General features: G+C 40.4%; 1 protein-coding gene across 1 annotated transcript; it reads right to left on the bottom strand.

The window, feature by feature from the left end:
* Positions 1-268: 268 nt before the first annotated feature.
* Positions 269-19403, bottom strand: LOC142050576 (betaine--homocysteine S-methyltransferase 1). Its single transcript, XM_075079352.1, has 8 exons — positions 19183-19403; positions 15097-15229; positions 10853-10971; positions 8670-8861; positions 7922-8069; positions 6840-7022; positions 1701-1929; positions 269-1190 (listed from the first exon to the last, which is right to left on the bottom strand). Exons 1-8 carry the CDS (start codon positions 19219-19221, stop codon positions 1016-1018), a joined length of 1218 nt encoding a protein of 405 aa, XP_074935453.1. The 5' UTR covers positions 19222-19403; the 3' UTR covers positions 269-1015.
* Positions 19404-19493: the final 90 nt, after the last annotated feature.

Genomic DNA, 19493 nt, shown 5'->3' with positions numbered 1-19493 from the left:
TATTTCATAACAGGGTTTTTCACATCTTCTTAGCTACAATTCTAGACTGAATCAATTAGCTTAAAACAAATCCACAGTGTGTTCTACTACTCTTATAAACAAGAGTTATATTTTAGGAAGCTTCAGTTTTTAAATGCTGTTTTGAGATAGCCAAGTGCTTCCAAAGATCCAGAAACCAGCTGGATCATTTGAAAATTAGTTGTTTATTGGAGGTATGCAAGTCTGTTTGAGCTCTTATGATTTAAGATGTGAAAATAATACAATACTATTGCATCATATTACTTTATTTGATTTTTTAAAAAAATTTCTGAATAATCTCTTAAGCCTTTTAGTGCCCAGAGGAGTAAATCTTGTGTACATGGTACCTTGAGACAAAACAGTGGGTTATTTACCTGTCATTTTTCTTTCCTAAAAGTTCCCTGATCTTTTCTCCTGCATATAAGAAATTCCTACTAGATCTCATTCTCCTTATCATTTGATTCCGGTTATAAGATGTATTTGTCAGTTTCCTTGTGTTCTCTTGAAGTCAAGAAAGCGACTACAGATTAACTGTGTATCTGAAGCGTTGGCAGGTTGTGTGTCCCTGAAGGAACCCTCAATGAATCTTGAGGTCTGAGGAAGTTCCTATGTAATCCCAAACTGAAAACAGACTCAGGAGTGGAAGTCCACTGATAAGGTATTTATAGGTAGCTTTTTTTCTTTTCACAGGCGACTTGAGCCAATTATTACTTTCCATGTATCTACCCAATTAATGGCACCTAGCTAACAGAAACTCACTTATTGTGAGCATCCAAACCTCCTTCTGACTGCATATTCTCTAAACTATTTGCCCAGAGAAAAATTTTATTATCAAAATTTGACATATTTCATTTATAATCACATTCTTCCTGCATTTTGTCTTTTCCATTTCAAGTTAACTGATAAATCATCAGGGTACTCATCTTCACAGGTTTTCTCAGGAAGCACGAGGCGGACTGTTGATAAATCATTCTAACATTGACAGAACTGCAGTGGATTAGAACTTCTGTTTCTGGAAGAGCTCCTTCAGCTGTTGTTCACTTGTTGCTTCTTTCTGTTGCATCAGCTCCCTGGCTCCTTTGGTCACTCCCCAACCATCTGGCTTTGACATTGAAGGACAATATGGCCTGCCTGAAGCAGGCTTCAGATTTTCCCAGTATTCTTTTCTTGCCCTAAAGACAGAAAAGGAAATTTAGTGTTTTTTCCAGCACCTCAACAATACTAAAGGAAATGTGGCTTAAATGACCATTGCAAAGGGTCATCTAATTTGCACAGACTGACTTTGTATTTAGATACAGAAGTGTGAATGAAAGCACCTGATGAGATGCTACATGCTTAAAAAGTATCTTTTTGTTCTTGAAAGTAACACTAAGCCACACACCATTAGGAGCCGTTTTACAGCAGTCTGTTAGTTTTTGATCTTAACTTTCATTAAATACTTCACGTTAATTCAGAACAAATCTTCATTTTAAAGAGGGATGAGAATTTCTGGAGTTCTCCTACTGCCCCTTCACCCGTTGCCCTGCTCCCAGATCAGATTTAATTCTTCAAAATTATTAACACATAAAAGGATATTCAGGGATATTTAGACCTCCATATCAGTTAAGCCAGTCTGCTGCATGGACAAATATAAGCTTTTGCAAGTAGTATGCTGGTGTGCTTCCCAGTTCAGATATACATACCTTGCTCTGACCCAGGGTTTGGTATGCATGCTCAGGCAATCGCCCCAGCTACCATGTTTCTCAGAAGCTTCTGGCAAAAATCCTCTTTCAGGAGCCAGCTCCTCAGCTATTGCTCGGATGTGATATGGCTCAAATCCACAGCAACCTCCAATGTAACGAATTCCTAAGTCATAGGCCTTTCTTGCATATTTTTGAATATCCCATCTGGTTACAATTCTTGGCTCCAGACCTGCAAAGATATTTGTATTTTAAGTTTTCACCATGCTCCATTTCAGCACATTTTTTGGTAAGAAATCACACTGTTGCCATATTTGCACATTGTCTGCAAAACTGGTTGTAGGTGTAGATATGTTTGAACTGAGCTAGAATTAATGATGTGGACTTTGAGAAGTCTATCTCTTAGATTTGGCTATGCTCTGGTGAGCTATGCTTCTTGTAAGCTTTTTTGGCCTTGTAAAACAACACCGAATATCTTCTGAGACTGATCAGGCCCTAGGTCACATGCTTGCTGCTCTGCCAGGGTTCCTAGCTGGAGTACTGGCATACTTCCAATGTTATGCCTGCATTTCCAGAGAGTTCCTAAATAACGATCAATATCTGGGAAACCTCATTGCAGTACTCTAATCTGTGAAAGGAGAAGGTATCAACCTACCTGCAACAGGAATAAGACTGCTCAGTATTCCTGAGGAATGCTTACTAAACCTTTTTCCACGATCAGCTAGCAGCAGGCAGTTGTTTCTCTGCAGCTGGGATCTGTAGTCATTTCTTAGTCCATCCCTTAGTTATAACCCCAGCCATAAACAGCTTGCTGCATTCAACCACTACATTCCTTGTGGAAATTTCTGTGTGTAGGTAAGTTAGGATGCAATCTTTATTTTGAACCCTTCACCCTGTTGCAGGTTGTGGTGAGCAGAGTGAGGCAGTAACAGAGCTGAGAGGAAGGACTTGTAGAAGGAAAGGAATAGAAAGTGAAAAGAAGAAGGAAAAGCACACCTCAAAGGGAAGGAGGCACAAGAGTAACAGAACTGGAAAGAAGAGACCACGGACTGAAGAAGAAACTTTTAAGGAATAAAAATACAGGAATAAAGGAATAAAAATCCAACACTACTTTATTCACATCTGCAGGAGGTGAACCAGCATGGTTATCATGTGAATGCAGCATGATGTTTCTGCACTGAACACTCCACTGGGCAAAGAAGCTGTGGTGAGGTAGTAAAGCTCCAGCAACCCAGCAGAGAGGTAGGATTCCTCTCCCTACATCCTTTCCCAGAAATGCCTAACATGCAAGAAAGTGATGCAAAGCAGAGCTACTCTAAGTCCAAAGGGTAGTTAAGAGACAGGTTCAGAAAATAAAAAGCAGAAGATAAAAAATGAAGTGTTCTTAAACAGAATATTATTGGTCTCAGAGGGGAAGACTGGACAAAGCAAAACTAGATGGTCTGATACCAGAAGGAAAACCAGATGAAACTCTCTCAGAATGCTGTTTAAATAAAAGTAAGCTTGTGTACAGTCCTGCACAAGTGAAAGTATCAGAAGCACAAACTTATTTTTGCTTGGCTTTCATGTATCATTAAAAAGCTAATGCAAAATTGATACAGAATGATCAACAGTAAGAATGCAGCATCTTGCACTCAGTTTATATGTGCATAAGCAACTAAACTCCAGGGGAACAGTATAGAGTTTTTCCCTGTCTTCTCCATCACCACCAAGTCACAATCCATGGGACCTGATGAGATGCATAGAAGGCTTCTGAGGGAATGGGCAGATGAAGTTGCTAAGCCACTATCCATCATATTTGAAAAGTTGTTGCAAACTGATGAAGTTCCCAGTGACTGGAAAAGGGGAAATTTAACACCCATTATTAAAAAGGGAAAAAAGGAAGACCTGGGGAACTACTGGCTGGTCAGTCTCAACTCTGCGCCCAGCAAGATCATAGAGGGGATCCTCCTACAAACTATGCTAAGGCACATGGAAAACAGAGAGGTGATTGGTGACAACAAACATGGCTTCACTAAGGGCAAATTGTGCCTGACAAGTTTTCTGGCCTTCTTTAACAGGCTTACAGCACTAGTGGATAAGGGAAGAGCAACTGGTGTCATCTTCCTGGAGTTGTGCAAAGCATTTGGTATTGTCCTGCACAACATCCTTGCCTCTAAAATGCAGAGACATGGATTTGACAGATGGACCCCTCAGTGGATAAGGAATTGGCTGGATGGTGGCACTCAAGAGCTGTGGTCAACAGCTCAACGTCCAGGTGAAGACCAGTGATGAGCGGTGTCCCTCAGGGGTCCATACTGGGACTAGTATCATTTGACCTCTTTGTCAAGGACATGGACAGTGGGATCAAGTGCACCCTCAGCAACTTTGCAGATGACACCAAGCTGAGTGGTGTGGTTGACACTCTAGAGGGAAAGGATGCTATCCAGAGGGACCTTGACAGGCTGGAGAGGTGGGCCTATGCAAACCCCATGAAGTTCAACAAGGCCAAGTGCAGGGTCCTGCACCTGGGTCAGGGCAATCCCAAACATGCATACAAGAGCGGTGATGGGTGGGTTGAGAACAGTCCTGCAGAGAAGGACATTGGGGTACTGGTGGATGAAAAACTGATTATGAGCTGACAACGTGCACTTGCAGCCCAGAAAGCCAACTGCATCCTGTGCTGCATCAAAAGAGGTGTGCCCAGCAGGTCAAGGGAAGTGATTCTTCCCCTCTACACAGCTCTTGTGAGACCTCACCTGAGTACTGTGTTCAGCTCTGGGGCCCCAGTACAAGAAAGCCATGGACCTGTTGGAGCAGGTCCAGAGGAGGGCCACAAAGATGATCAGAGGGAAGGAGCACCTCTGCTATGAGGACAGGCTGAGAGCGCTGGGGTTGTTCAGCCTGGAGAAAAGAAAGCTCCAGGAAGACCTTACAGCAGCCTTTTAATACTTCAAGGGGGCCTACAGGGAAAATGAGGAGGGACTCTTTATCAGGGACTGTAATGACAGGATATGGGGTAACAATTTTAAACTGAAAGAGGGTAGATTTACATCAGATATTAGGAAGGAATTATTTACTCTGAGTGTAGCGAGATCTTTAAGGTCCCTTCCAAACCATTCTGTGATTCTATAAATTAGTCCTTGTGCTTCAGAAGTGTAAGGGCAGCAACAACCTACATCTCTGAAGAAATAGGAATAGGTCCTGCCATAAGAACAAACTACATGTGGTGAAATATAGTGATTGAAAACAAGCAGTATTTTATGAAAAGAAGTTGCCACATAGATCACATTTTGTGGCATCTTCTGCTTCCCAAAACTGACTAATATTCTATTTTCCATGCCTGTCAATGCATTTCTTCCCTTGGCTTTATTCAGAATTAAATATCTATATCTTAAAAGTTTAAGTTAATATTTATAGTAAAAAGAGATTGCAATTTTCATCAAGTTTTGATGAAAAGATTATAACCTGCTCCTGGATTCAGCACCTCAATATACCTACCCTTGAGATAATTGGGTATGCTTTGACTGATCGGGACATTTCTTCCTAAAACATTGTCCTTGCTTAGCTGGTGACATTTCAGAGCAATTGCAGTAATACAGAAGGGAAAACACAGAAAACTGGGAAAATTTCTACAGATAAATAAAGACTGCTGGCATTTAGATGCTGAGTTTGCCAATACAATACAGCCAGCGCTTTTCTAGAAACTGAGATCTTGCTGGCCTGCACAGAGGTTAAGTACACTTCCGATAACTAAATACCTCTTTGTGCATATTGCCTTCCACAAAAACCAGAGTTAACTGGGTCAGTTTAACAATGATTTATCACACTGCTTATCTGCTGTCAAGTGATCTAGTGCTCCTTTTGGCTCTTGAAAACAGTCATAGAACCACCCTTCTCCAATAGACTAATGGAATTTTTGAAAACTGAGATCTCATACGGATTGCTTATAACATGCAAGCCAAGAACTGTAACAAACCAAAGAGTGAAACCTTCAATTCACTTGATTAGTTACTGCATCTGTTCTTTTTTGCTTGCTATCAGAGGAGTTACATGAAGGAATGAATAGGAAAAATGAGTTCCTAACACTTTTAAACATACTACAATATTGTCAGAACTCAGACATGTTATAATCATTTCATGAATGCCTCAAGCTCATGCTTTATTCTCTTCCACTTGTTTATATAAAGGGAGGAATTAAAAAAACCCAACTTCCTGGAAATCACATCTAGCCCTCAAATTTTTCACTAAAATTTAAGTTTCAGGTGTTTTAATGCCCTGTTTCACAGTCTGATCGTGAAAAGAAGAGTGTATGGTACCTGAAAATGAAAGCATTTTTCTAATAAATTTTAGAACGTTTATGCTGATTTTGACCTCTTATCTTAAATGGGTGTGGTCTTCTACATCCCAGGTGGAAATAAGCCCTAAGTACACAAGCCTTAATACACAAAGTGGCTGAATCTTACAGTCTTTGTAGAATTTCTCCTGAGCATACATGTGATTAATACCTTCTCCAAACTGCTAATCCATTTGTCAGCAACATCAAAGAACATATTCCCTCTTCTGGTTTCTCTCTAACCTCACTTATATTACAGTTACACTTGCAAGACTGAACCATTATGAACGCAGTAATCATGCACCTATATCCAGTTCTGCATATACATTGTACATGCAGGTAAACAACAGGGCTTGTGGGATAGATGTTGCAATCCAGAATGCTGGGGAGCTCCAATGCAAGTTCAAATGCTCCCAAGCATTTAAGTCTGGGGATTTTTAGCATATTTGTTCTTGTTAATTTCTTTGAACGTTTACAGCTGTCCTGAACAAGGTTCTACAGCACAAGGAAGAACTATGTTTAACTGAGTTTAGGTTGTGGCAGTTCAGCGGTTTTCATTATTTCATTTTCAGTCACACGCTGTGATACTACTGAAATACTCTCACTATGTGGATGATTTTTAATCCAATATTACATTGCAATCCCTCTGTGGAAAATACCGGACAGGATGACTGGGACTGATCCTATTGTAGAGGAGTTGTAAAGGAGGACACATTGCAGCTTCAGCTTTACTAAAGGCTGGGGGAAAAAAAGGAAGAGACAATGGGGGGAAAAGGGAAAAAAAAAAAAAGAAAAAAAAAAGGAGGAGGAAGAGACCCTTGTCTTACCAAAGGGAAATTCTGGAAGATCAATAAAACCCTGCTTTCCACAGTCAGGTGTATGGAAAGCAAGTGGTTGGGACATCAGGTGTGCTTTCAGTTTAGCAGCCTGCAAGCCCTCTTTCATCAGTTTCACAGTTTCCAGGCAAGTATCTGGATCAAAATGGCAGTTGACTCCAACAATAGAAGCACCTAGGAGGAGGAAAATAACTTCAGGTCACATCTCCCCAGGAAGTGGGAGGTGAAAGTCCTTAGCCACACCACTCCGGAAGCACAGCAGTCTATCTTTGCACCAGCATTATGAAAACAAGGCAGTTGGGTTAGAGCCAGCCTCAACTCTCCTGAGGTTGATCATTCCATCCACATGGCAGTTGCACTCCTCTTTGCCTTGCTGATGATGAATCACATCTCCCACCCTCAGAGAGTTGCTTTTCTTATCAGTGCTTAATCAATGAAGACTGATTATGTACAGCCACATGTGCAAATAGGTAGCAGGTTCCTAACACAGGTTCTGCCTTTGGATTTCAACTCTAACTCCAAAGGAAAAGAGTAGTTCAGAAAAGATATAATAAGCCCCTGTATCATCATTCTCCATGCCCTTGATTAATTTCTTCTGCCCTTCTCCTTGTCCTGCAGAAAACACAGCCTTTGATAGGCAAAAAGATTATTTTTTTCATCCTCTTATTCTCTCATCCTGGGTTTGAACTGTGCTCCATACATGTCTAAAAACATGAGCAGAGAATCAAAGGTGGCTTTGGATTCTGCATATGCTTCATAATTGTAAGCCCAGAATTTGGGGGTGGCTTTAACAAAATTTGAGTAGGTTTAGGATTTTGCTCTATACAGTATCAGCTGCCTGTGGCTATTGCTCCCAATACTGTCCTGGTTAACAAGGATTTCATAGCTGCATTTTCATATGTTTTTTAAAAGAGTACTCTAGTGAAGTACACAAAAACTTTTCTATAGGGTCAAAACTTTTATCAGATATAATGAGGAAGCTACCTACATGAGATACACATCCATTTATCTCAATAATTAAGGACTTTACTTTGTCCCATACTTCTAAAGGGCATATTAGAATGGATTCTTACCAGCCTTTACCAGCTGGACAGCACAGTGTCCAGGGGGCACGCCATGCATGTCTCCTTCCGGACCAATGCACATCGTAGCTGCAACCGGCTTCCCAGATTCTTTTAGAACTTCAACTGCCCAGACAGCCTCTTCAACATGTTCAAAATACTGAAAGAAAATACAATTGGACTACTTTTCTTTCTTGGAGATGAAGCATAAACATATTAGTCCAGACCCCAAATTCACCAGCGATACAATGACTTGATTCTTTTCCGATTTAAACTGACAGAATTCAATGGAGTTCACTGACCACAAAGCTAAAAAAGGATTTTTAAAAGTCAGTAAGTAAAACTAAGTGAAAAATAATTATACTCTTGTTTCAGAGTAAGAATTCCTATATGGGAGGTTAATCAGGGATTTATCTCCAAAGAACTATTTTAATCTAGAAAAGCAGCCAGTGGGTGCGTGGGGCTGCTTATGGTGTATGGGAGGAAATAGGAACTAGTTAAGATCACATTAATCTATCCTCCTTGTACCAGTACAGAACTTGGCTTGAATGAGGTAGAAATTTAGGTTGCAAGGTCCTAGTCTAGAATGCTTGCAGATGCTGCTGTGCATTTAGAAAAATACCTGATACTACTGGAATAAAAACATAACAGAAAATTTTGAAGGAGGAAACAATATGTACTTGTACTCCCTAAAGCAGACTTGACATCTTAAAGTTAACACTGTAGCAGGTGAAGGCATGTACCTTCTTTACGCATTTACCTCAGCAATTAGGAAGTCCACGTTCTTCTTCATAAAGACATCTAGTTGCTTTCGAAAGGCTGCTTTAACCTCTGCTTTGTCCTTGCAGCTTAAGTATGATGGTGTTTGACTGACTCCTCCAGCCACTAAAGCATCACCTTCATTAGCCACTTCTCTTGCAATGTCACAAGCAGCTTCATTCACTTTCTGGCACTGTATGAATATCGATTATATCAGTTTTACCTGCTCAGAGATATGCATGTAATTTCAGAGTACAAAAAGGACAAAAAGAGTCAAAATCTATAATGGCTTCTTCATATCCCTTTGAAATTAAATGGATTTTTAAATAATAACGATAAGGAAGACCAGGATCTTTCAAAAAATAATGTTAAGAAACAGATTTCTGGACACCTCTATGTTATCATATTATAAATTATAAAAGCATATTACTTTTAATACATCTTACACAAATAGTCTCTAAAAGCAAATATTTGGTGTGAAGTAGAATTTTCTTTGCCTCTTAGAAAATGAGTTAGTTACACTTAAGTGTATGCTTTTCTTCTGATGTTTTGTGGGTGGAAAACAGAATATGTAGTAATTTCAATTGATTTTTCCTTTTTTAAAAAAATGTATTTTAGTATTTTGATAATTTTCAAATTTAAGATACAATTTATTTAGTTATTTAAGGCATTAAAAAATATCATTAATAGTCTCATGTTAAAGTTGCCAATTTTAGAATAGTAAAGGGAAACTTATCACTATATATGACTAATTTATTACCTAGTCTGAAAGACACATTCCCTCTATACCTAAATCAGGATGACAAGAACAGCTTGTGAAAAAGAGGTTAAGCTGGGAAAGAATGATTATGGGAAAAGAATCATTATTGGGGAGAGATAACACATACCAATCAGAGGAGGTTTCTCTGCAGCCCATGGACTACTTAGAATCTACACAGGTTCCTCCCACCTGAAGTTTTCCATGGCTGCCTCAAAAGATCCAGCAGATTTTTAAGGCTGTTGCTGACAGATCGTCTTGCATTTGCATTTGTGCTCAGGTCCATGTTTGGGAACTCCAGGAGGTGGAGCCATAAACCAGTTAAAGCCTGGAGGAACCTGCTTCTAGAACAGGCAGCAAATCAATCTTAAAAGCTTTGCTGCAGTGCTTTCCCAATACCAGGTGCTCTCCCAGCCCTTCTTATAATTTTGCATGGCAGCAACAGTTGCAGCATGGCTTGTTCCAGAGGCACTGTGTTTCTGGGGCTATCACTTCAGACATTCCAATGTTGCATCTATTGACTGTAAAGGTACAGCATTTCAGATGAATTTGGTCACACGACCTTTTGGTATGACCTCTTAAGACTCAAGTGTTTCCCTAGTGTCCAGACTGCTCTAATTTCTGACTTAGGTTATATTCACAGATACAAAGATATTCCCTCCTCCCTGCCCACTGGAGAATCTTCTCTGTTTTGCAGAGGTTGAAATAGACAATAGGACCAAAGGTGAAAGGATCAGAGAAAACACTCAATGGCAAACCTTCTAGTCTCAGAGGAACTATCTAGAAATGTTTGTGCCAGAAGTCCCAGCAGAGCTGGGGCCTGCATCTAGTGAACACACCCAACATCCTATCACTTTTTTGTGCAGGGGGCAAGAAAACACCAACATGATACTCCTGTTGCTGTAACAGATTGCCCTTACACATGAGAAGGGGAATATTCACTACAGTGTATACCTTGATTTTTTCAGTTGTTACTTCATTGAAGACATGGTTCTAAAAAACATTCCGTTCTCATTAGCCACTCATTATTCTCTAGGATTCCTCACCATTTTTGCAGTCAATCTGTTTCTCTGGATGTTAAAGAGTATCTTTTTTTCAACTGATTTCACTCTCTGTGCATTTAGTAGTCCCAATATTCTTTGTATCAAAACTCCAGTGAACTAGTCTCCTCACATGGGAAAAATACAATGTGGGTATCCTCTTCCCTCAATTAATCTTGGTCCCATTTTGCCTTTTTTTTTTTTTGTCTTTTAATCTTGTCTTTCTTGCTATTCCAAACTCTGAAATTGCATCATCTCATTCTTAGGTTCTCAAATATAGCCAAAACTGTTATGACAAACTGTGAATATACTTGATAATCTCTCTACTAAACCTTTTGAAATGAATCCATTTATTTCATATCTCCATCAAAACAGAGTTTTACTCACACTTATTTTCTCAGCTACATAATTGCCCCTGTTCTCTAGTTTGTCCTCGCTGGCATAAAAAGTGAATGTCTGCAGAACATTGGATCCAGCTCTGAGGAATTCCCGGTGAAGCTGACGAACTGCAAGGAATTCAAAGAGACAAAGAATATATGTTTGGTACAGTTGTCACTGTTGTTACCCCAAAATTAACTGTTTACTGAAGTAATGTTACTGTAAAATAAGTGGTACTGTGTTTACTGGAAGAGCCATTATGAGAGATTAGAAGCAGTACCTACAGTCTGCATAGAAATCCTTTCTTCTCACTCTCAGAACATTAGGTAGAAAAGCTTCTCCTTAGTTATTCTCTGCTAAGAATGACTGAAGATTTCTAAGTAGATTCAGTTTTGCATGCCACCTTGCCTGTCTTCTACTTTCTGCAGTCCTTCAGACCTCTGAATTTCACTTTATAGAACTGCACTTTGGTTTAGGAAGGTAAAGCAGACATCTGACAAATGAACATGAAGGCATAACAAGGAATACCAGACAAAAAGATCATCAAATGAAACAGCCATATTTTCTTATCTTCTAGACTATGAAGAAGAAAACAGGAAAAAGTACCGTGGCAACAAATTAAGGGAAAAGATTATATTTATATGGAAGAATACATTGTTCCATTACCTTCTCTAGTTTATATTTTCTAGTTTTCTCCCCGTAAAAAACTCCAGCTGAGTCTAGTCAGCAAAAACCAAAGCTCTATTTTGCTACATACACCCTTAATTAAGAGATTATTTGTTGCTCCAGAAGAGTGACTTGCAACACAGACTTCATTCTTCTCATAAGTCAGCACATGATGATTTCACTACAGAGCCAACAATTCTTTTGTAGTAAGGTTGGCATTACTTTTAATGGACAAATTTCCTGCATTAGGACTTTGGGAGCAGGCTCTATGTAGTCTGTCTACTCAGAACAGTAGTTCTGCCTTCGTCGCTGTAAGCAATTCACTGCAATTGCCACAGCAGGAACAGAACAGTTGTCGTCAATTGATTTTATATGTGTACCCTCAGAACAGTAATTATAATAATTTCTCAAACATTACTGATAATGTAAAACAGAGATAAAATGCTCAACAGTTTATAGCAAATACAGGAATAGTTTATTCCCTAGATACTGTACACGACACAAGAACACTGCAGTTTGAGGCAGATGCTCGGAAGAGTTTTCCTGAAGTCCTAGTTTATCAGATCTCATTATCCACAGACAATCTTGTCATTAGGAAAATGTGTGGATGTGTCACAAGAACAAAATTACTCCCTTCAGTTGCAACAAACACAGCCTTCTACGCCAGAGAAGCTCAGACAGCAGTTTGAGTCGCAAAAGTCAATCCGCATAAACGCAAGCATGTCTGCTTTCAGTGAAGAAACAGTGTAGTGTCCCTTGTTTTTCTCTACTAGTACAGTACTTAATTTCTAGTTACAGTCTCGGATAACCACAGTGTGATTTAACACAATGCTTCTTTTCCCAGCAGTCAAAGACCCAGGCACATGGAATATAGCAGAGTTACAGTTCAAAAAGACCCTGGAATCTGCCTTAACTACTAGGATCAAATTTCTGTCTTACAACCTTTATTCAAAGTCAAAACATTCCTACTGCAGGGAGTATTCTTTTTCCCAAAGCATTAAAATAGGCTACTCAATCCCAACTGAAAGGGCTGTCTTTGTACGTTTCCAGTGTTCTGTAGTTTGTTTTCCTATTCTACCCCATGAGAATTGATTGATAAAAAATAGTCTAGAAATGGGAAAAGGAAAAAAGAATCTACAAATATTTTCCACAAATTCCACATTTCCATAATAAACCAGATTTGTTTACCCCCATGATTAGCACTCTCTAAATATAGTTCTTGTGTTCCTAGAAGAGTGCCTGGTATTTGTGTGAATAAAGATGGTCACATAGGTAGGCAAATGAAATAATCTCACACATATGAATAAGGAACTTCATATCCCAAACTGTCACAGGAGGCTCTAGAATGGGTCTAAATTTTGAGGGAAAGAATAGTGTTATAGGTATCAGCCTGAATCTCATTCAACCCCAGGCAAATAATTTCTACCAGCAGACTATACTGTTACTATCATCAAGCCCAGAGCAGTCTGCACTATCAAAAACCCAAACCACTCTGTAATATACTTCTTGTGCTACTTCCAACATGCTACTGAAGCTGTGTTTTCCTCCACTATTTAAGAAATGGGGTAACAGCCACATATAAGGGTAAACAATTGTTAACAATTTGATACATTTTAGGAGTCAGATGTATAACACTGAGTTTTCATTTCAATCCACCATGAGTTGGACATTTCACAAAAGACAGACTTAAGCTAACAGCAGATGGGGGCAGGAAGTACCTATGCATATTGCTCACTACAGAGCAACACCTGACCTGGCTTAGAAGAATTATTTAGATCCCATTTCTAAACTTGTCAGCCTGGCAAAACTTCTCCTCTCTCGTAATGGAGATAGTGGCCTTGAACTCACACACACCCCCTCCCCCCACCAGCAATTCCTCACTGCGTTCTCAGAACCTCCCTCCTTCCTTACAAAGACAAGATGGTCTGGAAGTTGTATGGTTTTTACACCAGCTGGCTCAGCCAGTTGCTCCTTCTGTCCTTTACACCTGCTTTCAAAGTAACATGACCCTTGAGCACGCAGGAGCAAAAAGCAGGAATGGAGGGGAGGCAGCACACTGCACTAAAAGAAATGAACTAATTTCCAGTGAAGGGTGTATTTATAAATAGCTTATCAAGGGCTTATAAAAATTATGTAACTATGTTACAGAAATAAACAATATGTTCTAGCAAATCAGTAGCAATTCTTAGAATGCTGGATTCTAACCTATGATTACTGATCAAGGTAGTCAAGCAAATCTGTGTGCCAATTTAGCTAATTTAAGCCACCTGCAGCTGCCTCTGTGTAAGAAAAAGACTTGCATTTCCCATGGACTGAGATGTGCACTTCCCAAAAGGACATGTGGAGAGGGTCAAGGGCTTTTGAGGTGCAAAATAAGTAAGCAAAGGGGAAATAAAGAGCATAGGGTAAGTGCTATGATTTAAGATGGAATGTGTAGGGGCAGAAAAACGTAGAGATGGAGAGAAATAGAGAGAGGTGATGGGATGTCTTCTGGAAACATGACATTCAGCAAATTAGGTCATCACCCTTCAAACATTTGCTGGAGCTCTGCATTATCTAAGGCTGTCCATGACCCTAAGTTAGGCATGCTACATGTAAGGTGACACTTGAAGGCTGAGAAGGATTAGGATACATAGGTAAGGTGTACAAAGCAATGTACTAGAGAGGGCTAAGATAGCTCTCCTTCTTCCTCTCTTCTTCCTTCTTTGCCCTGTATAGACGAAGAAGGCTAATTTGGAAGGGCAAACACTTAAAAATCTTTTCCCCAGGATATTCTGAATTGGCTTGTAGGATTAACTCCATATCATATTACTAGGGCAAATGCTTTCTTATAATATAGCATACATAAATAGATAATAGCATCTGCTTTTGCACTATTTATGTTAAACATTATAATCATTATGTGGAAAGGCATAGAATGATCGCTCGTTTTGTCTCCATCCACTTTAAGAGAGTTACTCCCTTAAATGTTTATTACAAATCTCAGGTTCTTACGAGGGTTATCATTCCCCATTTCACAGTGGAGCCAGATACATACAATACTCCTCTTCCATTCCATTGTTTATTAAAAGTTGCTATTTTCCTGAAAGAATTAATAAAAAACTATAGTAATTTATAACAATATAAAAGGCCTAGAATGGGTAGAACACAACAAAACAGATAGTTAACTGCAGAATTCTTTTTTACAAGATGTTTTAAATGACAAGCTTTATATCAGCTCAAGGGCAGACTGGACAAATCCATGAGAGAGAAATCACTGAATGCTACTAAATGCAAAGATACCATATCTAGGCGAAAATGTCCCTGGGCTACAAATTATTGAAGACTGGGAGAGCATTCTGGAGAGGTATCACTATGTTTGCACTACTTGTATTCTTACTCAGCCATCTGCTTTTGGCCAGTGTTAAGTGCAAGAAAAAGGGGTAAGATGAACATTTGGTCTATAGATTCTTAGACTGTTTTAACAGTCTAATTCTACAGTGTCAAGGAACACTTCTATTTAAAATCCTACTACAAGTTCCTATATACTTATTTATCCAACCATGCTTACATTCACTACAGGATTAGTATTTCCCAGTAAAACTGACCTGCTTCTGGGTGCTCTACTGTTGCTTCAGGAGTCCAAGGTCCAGCTTTTACATATCCCCGCTTTTCAAGAGCAAAGACAAATCCTCCATCTCCAATCACAATTTCCCCAGCATTTAAGCGCTCTAGAATACCCTGAAGAAACCAGGAGAAAAGGTTAACATTACAGTTCTTCAGTTTTGTGGGCTTCCTTTGTCTCTGTTGCCATTTCTTGTATTTACAAAACAGGCATAAATATTTGTGGGCTACCAGAAATATCTTTGCCATAACAGTAAAAAGTAATTGATTTCCATCTTGAAATTCCCTTTAAAGAATAGTAGATGGTCTGCTTTGCAACATAAAGCTTTAATATGTGCATATATATTATGTAAGACTTTTCATCAGTGAGTTTTTTTGTAGTCCAGAGATATAGTCCCCAGAACTAGAAGTCACTGGTCCAATTCCATTCCTATGAAAGTAAAACACCATCTTAAATTCTCCTGTAAAATATAGGAGAAACTTCTTAAAATGAAACAGTAGTATCACTGACCTTTCTATTAGCTCATTTACTCTTTAACTATGAATGCCATCTTGACAGAGCCTTAGCACAAGTAGCTTGTGACACAAGATGGCACAATAGGCATCATAGAAAAGTGAGCATGTAACATTTCCTTACCAAATTAAGACATGTCTCAAAATGTTGGCCTCCATTTTTCTGACAGGCGTTTTACTAGCCTGGGTTTGCTTACCTAGACTTACAAAATGAAAGAAAATCCTGCTTGTTTGGCACAGTCCTGAAATGTTTTAAGATGTCAATTTACAAACCTTACAGCACCCTGTGATTAACCTTGCTCCTGCCTTGAACGCCATGCTAATGCAATGGAAGTAGAAAAATATGAGAAAAGCATACATTAGTTGCACCTAATATATATTATTTTTTGTATTCCTTTAATTGTTTCATTGGCTTGTTCAAGTTTCCCAAAAAGTACTTATTATACTAAATAGTACTAATTTCTGCAATTGGATTACAACCATAGTTCAATTTACTTTAAAAAGATGATGAATGCAGACCCATCACATTAACAAAGGTAGCGGGTACAGGAAAAGAATTAGTCAAAGGTAAGACTTAAATTTCCCTCCATAGTTATCTTTCTCAATGGCACACTAGCATTTCAGTAGATGATTAAATTTGAGGGAGTAGGAAAAAGGACAGCCTTGTGGACAGAGCTGAGTGTGGGTTTTATGCTGAGAGGAAGCGTTTTTTAAACAATTAGTCTCCAACCTTTAGTAGATTACCTTCATTGATAATTTTTCCTTCATTACTTCAGTTACCTCACACCCTACATCCAGGAAAGTCACTTGTGATGTCTCAGCATTGCCCTTTAGGCAGGATGGGAGTATGCCTTTCCAACAAGAAGGAGCACTGTGCCAACTATGCCTGTTTCAGTACCAGTCATTGCTGTCCAAGGCTACTTGGAGGCTACAAAGCCTGGCTGAGAGGGTGGGCGTTTTTGGCTTAGGCACTGACATGGCAGGAAGGTGACAGGGTTTCTGTGTACAGCACTGCTGTACATGAGCTTGGCCAAGTGTTGGCTTGCAAATCTCTGCATCACATTCCATTGCACGTTCTAGACTTGCCAAAATATTGACCTGATTAATAAAGTGTGCAAGCTTTCATCTTCGTTTCAGCAGGACCAGGGCCAAACTCGGTCTGTAATACTCAGTCTCCAAAACTCAGTAATTTTCAATGAGTCTACCAGTCATGCTTGTCTATTACAGCAATTCTGTTCTAAGTGTAAAGGTCAGGAGGCTTTGTAAAGATTGTGTTTACTATTAACTAATTTGCAGTTGTAACACAATGCCTCAAATGGGGCCAGAGCAAGGCACCCAAGGGATCACCGGTTGAGTCCCTGCTTCCTCTGCCTGACAAGGAATCTTTTATAGATGGAGCCTGCTTCAGCAGCTTAATATGCAGAACAGGAGTCTGGAGGAAAGAAATCTAACATACAAGCAGCCTTAGTCATTGCTTAACTTGTTAACTGAACGTTAAGTAATAGATACATGTTGACATCATATATAGGTATTATATTTAAATGCACTATAAGTTTTTTTCTTTCAACAAGTCACTTCTAGGATTTAACAGCAGTTTTCCTTCACAGTTCTAGATTTTTTTTTTTAAACTGCCTTTTAAAATAATCTTCACTTTTGACACACAGAAGCAACATAAGCCATGACTGAATAGACCATGGCATCTTAATACATTATATACTGTGATATATTAAACCTGGCACTAGGGCATCTAATAGCAAGTGACATAATTATAAAGCACAAAGTACTTAATACAAACTTACTTTGTCAGTTCAGATTGGCTTAAAATGGAAATAACTTTTTTTGCAAACTTTATTACAGGTCTGATATAATCTCTTTGCACCATTTCTACTTTACCTATACTTGGTAAAATACCATTGGTTCAACCAGCATATAGCTAGCATATAGCCTGCATAAGTTTATCATCAATATTGTTTTGTTCTGCCCCAGAGACCTACAGCTGTAAGGTCATGCCCAATCCAGATCAAAATTGTACTTTCACGTGATCCTGCAGTACACAGATCTGGTATTAAATAACAAGAAAGAGTATTTGTAAAAAGGCTTTTTTGAGCCATCTTTTCACTGCTTTACTTTTGCTACCATGAATGAAATTGTACCACATAGTCCATACCTCTATCCATGGAAAGAGTGCAAATGTCTGAATACATTCCCTCAATCACCTTTAGGAATGTAATGGAACCATATAAGTGAAAAGCCTGCTTGCTTTACCTATATCCTACCTTTCCATCAGTGGAGAGAAAAAAGCACCTCAAAACAACTATTCAGATCTTAAGTGAGCCCTCGAGAGAAGCTTATCTCTGTCCACTGCCTGCAGAGGGAACTTAAGGCAATTGCTTTCTGCTAGGTGTCTGAAGTTAGGTGGCATGAGTATGTGCTGAAAAATGAAAAGCAGAACACATACCTCCCCACCTTCTTCCTTTATAACTGATCTACCTGAAAGGCTTAGGGCTCAGAGACTTCTTCGCATATCCTTCTGTTCTCTTACTCTAGACTTATATGCTACACATAAACTCTAGTAAACCCACTTCTGAGTAAGAAGTGTCCTCTTAATGATTATACTGTCTTTCTGAACGGAAGCCAAAACACATGATTCCACTGACCTGCCCAAGCAGCTGTGCAGGGTAGCAGTACTGGTATAGGTCAGAAAGTTTGATTTAGACATTGCTCATATGTTTGTGTTAATGGCCAGAACGGCTGATGCTTGGGTAACTTTTTATACTGGCTTATTTCCTCAGCTAAATGAGGGTGGGAAGGGCACACATATTGGAGGCTGTGCTCATATTACAAACACTGTTGGTATTCAGTCATATGAATCAAGGGAAGAGCAATTTGGGGCTTGTAAATAGAGCTGGCAGGATGCTGGAGACAGAAATCCCATCCAACGACTGTTTATGCTTAAAATATTTACAACTTCAGTGTGTTGCAAGTGCTGCTTAGTTTGCATATCAAATAATTCAAAGCAAAATGGTTTTGGACTTTGGTGGCTCCAACCTATGTCATCAGAGAAGTCAAAATTCTATCAGCAGTTCCTGCGTTAAGTTCTACCTAATTTACCTCGTAACTGCATCCAGACGCCTTTAATGGCCAAATGCTGAATCGGTATGGTTACTATCATGGCTTTACTTTAGCTTGTAACAAGATGACCTTACCTGCAGAGACGCCGAGTCCCTTACCGGGAGATTAGGAAGTGCGGTTCGCGGGCTACGCCGCGTTGGCAGCAGCTCCCTCGGGAACCTGCGGGCAGGACCCCGAGGGGGCGGGCGCCGAGCCCTGCCCTGTGCCGCAGCGGGGCTGCCGCTGCTCCCCGCGGCACCGGTACGGGGCTACAGCTCCGCGGCCAGCCGGCCTCGCCGGGGCAGCGCCCGCAGCCCAGCGGGCGGCCCAGGGGAGGGCGGCGGGGGCACCGCTCCCAGCGCCCGCCGCCGTCCCCACGCTGGGTAGCGGAGAGCGGGTTCGGGCCGGGCCGGCAGGGAGCGGGGCAGGGAGGTGGGGGGAATTACCCTTTTGCCCTGTTTCGCGGTCTTCCCGATCGGCAGCATCTTCCTCGCCCAGGGACGCCGGTTGCCCGCGCCTGCCCGTCAGCTCAGCACCAAGCACAAGATAAGCCCCCGGCCTCGGCCCGCGCTTTTATAGCCCACGGAAGAGGCGGGCAGCGCTGCAGGCAACACACCCAGCCGGGCCGGCCCCTCACCCTGCGGGGTGCCCTGCCAGCTCCCGAGGCAGCCCAGCGCCCTCCCGCTGCCGCCCCCCGCCCGGTTGCTCCCCCGGTGCTGCCCCCTCAGCCAAGGGGCGGTCCGGAGACCTCCTCAGT

The sequence above is a fragment of the Phalacrocorax aristotelis genome, chromosome Z (genome assembly GCF_949628215.1).
Source record: "Phalacrocorax aristotelis chromosome Z, bGulAri2.1, whole genome shotgun sequence".
NCBI classification, from domain to species: Eukaryota; Metazoa; Chordata; class Aves; order Suliformes; family Phalacrocoracidae; genus Phalacrocorax; species Phalacrocorax aristotelis.
Note: the sequence above shows the minus strand (reverse complement) of the source record. Positions and strands in the feature narration are given on the sequence as shown.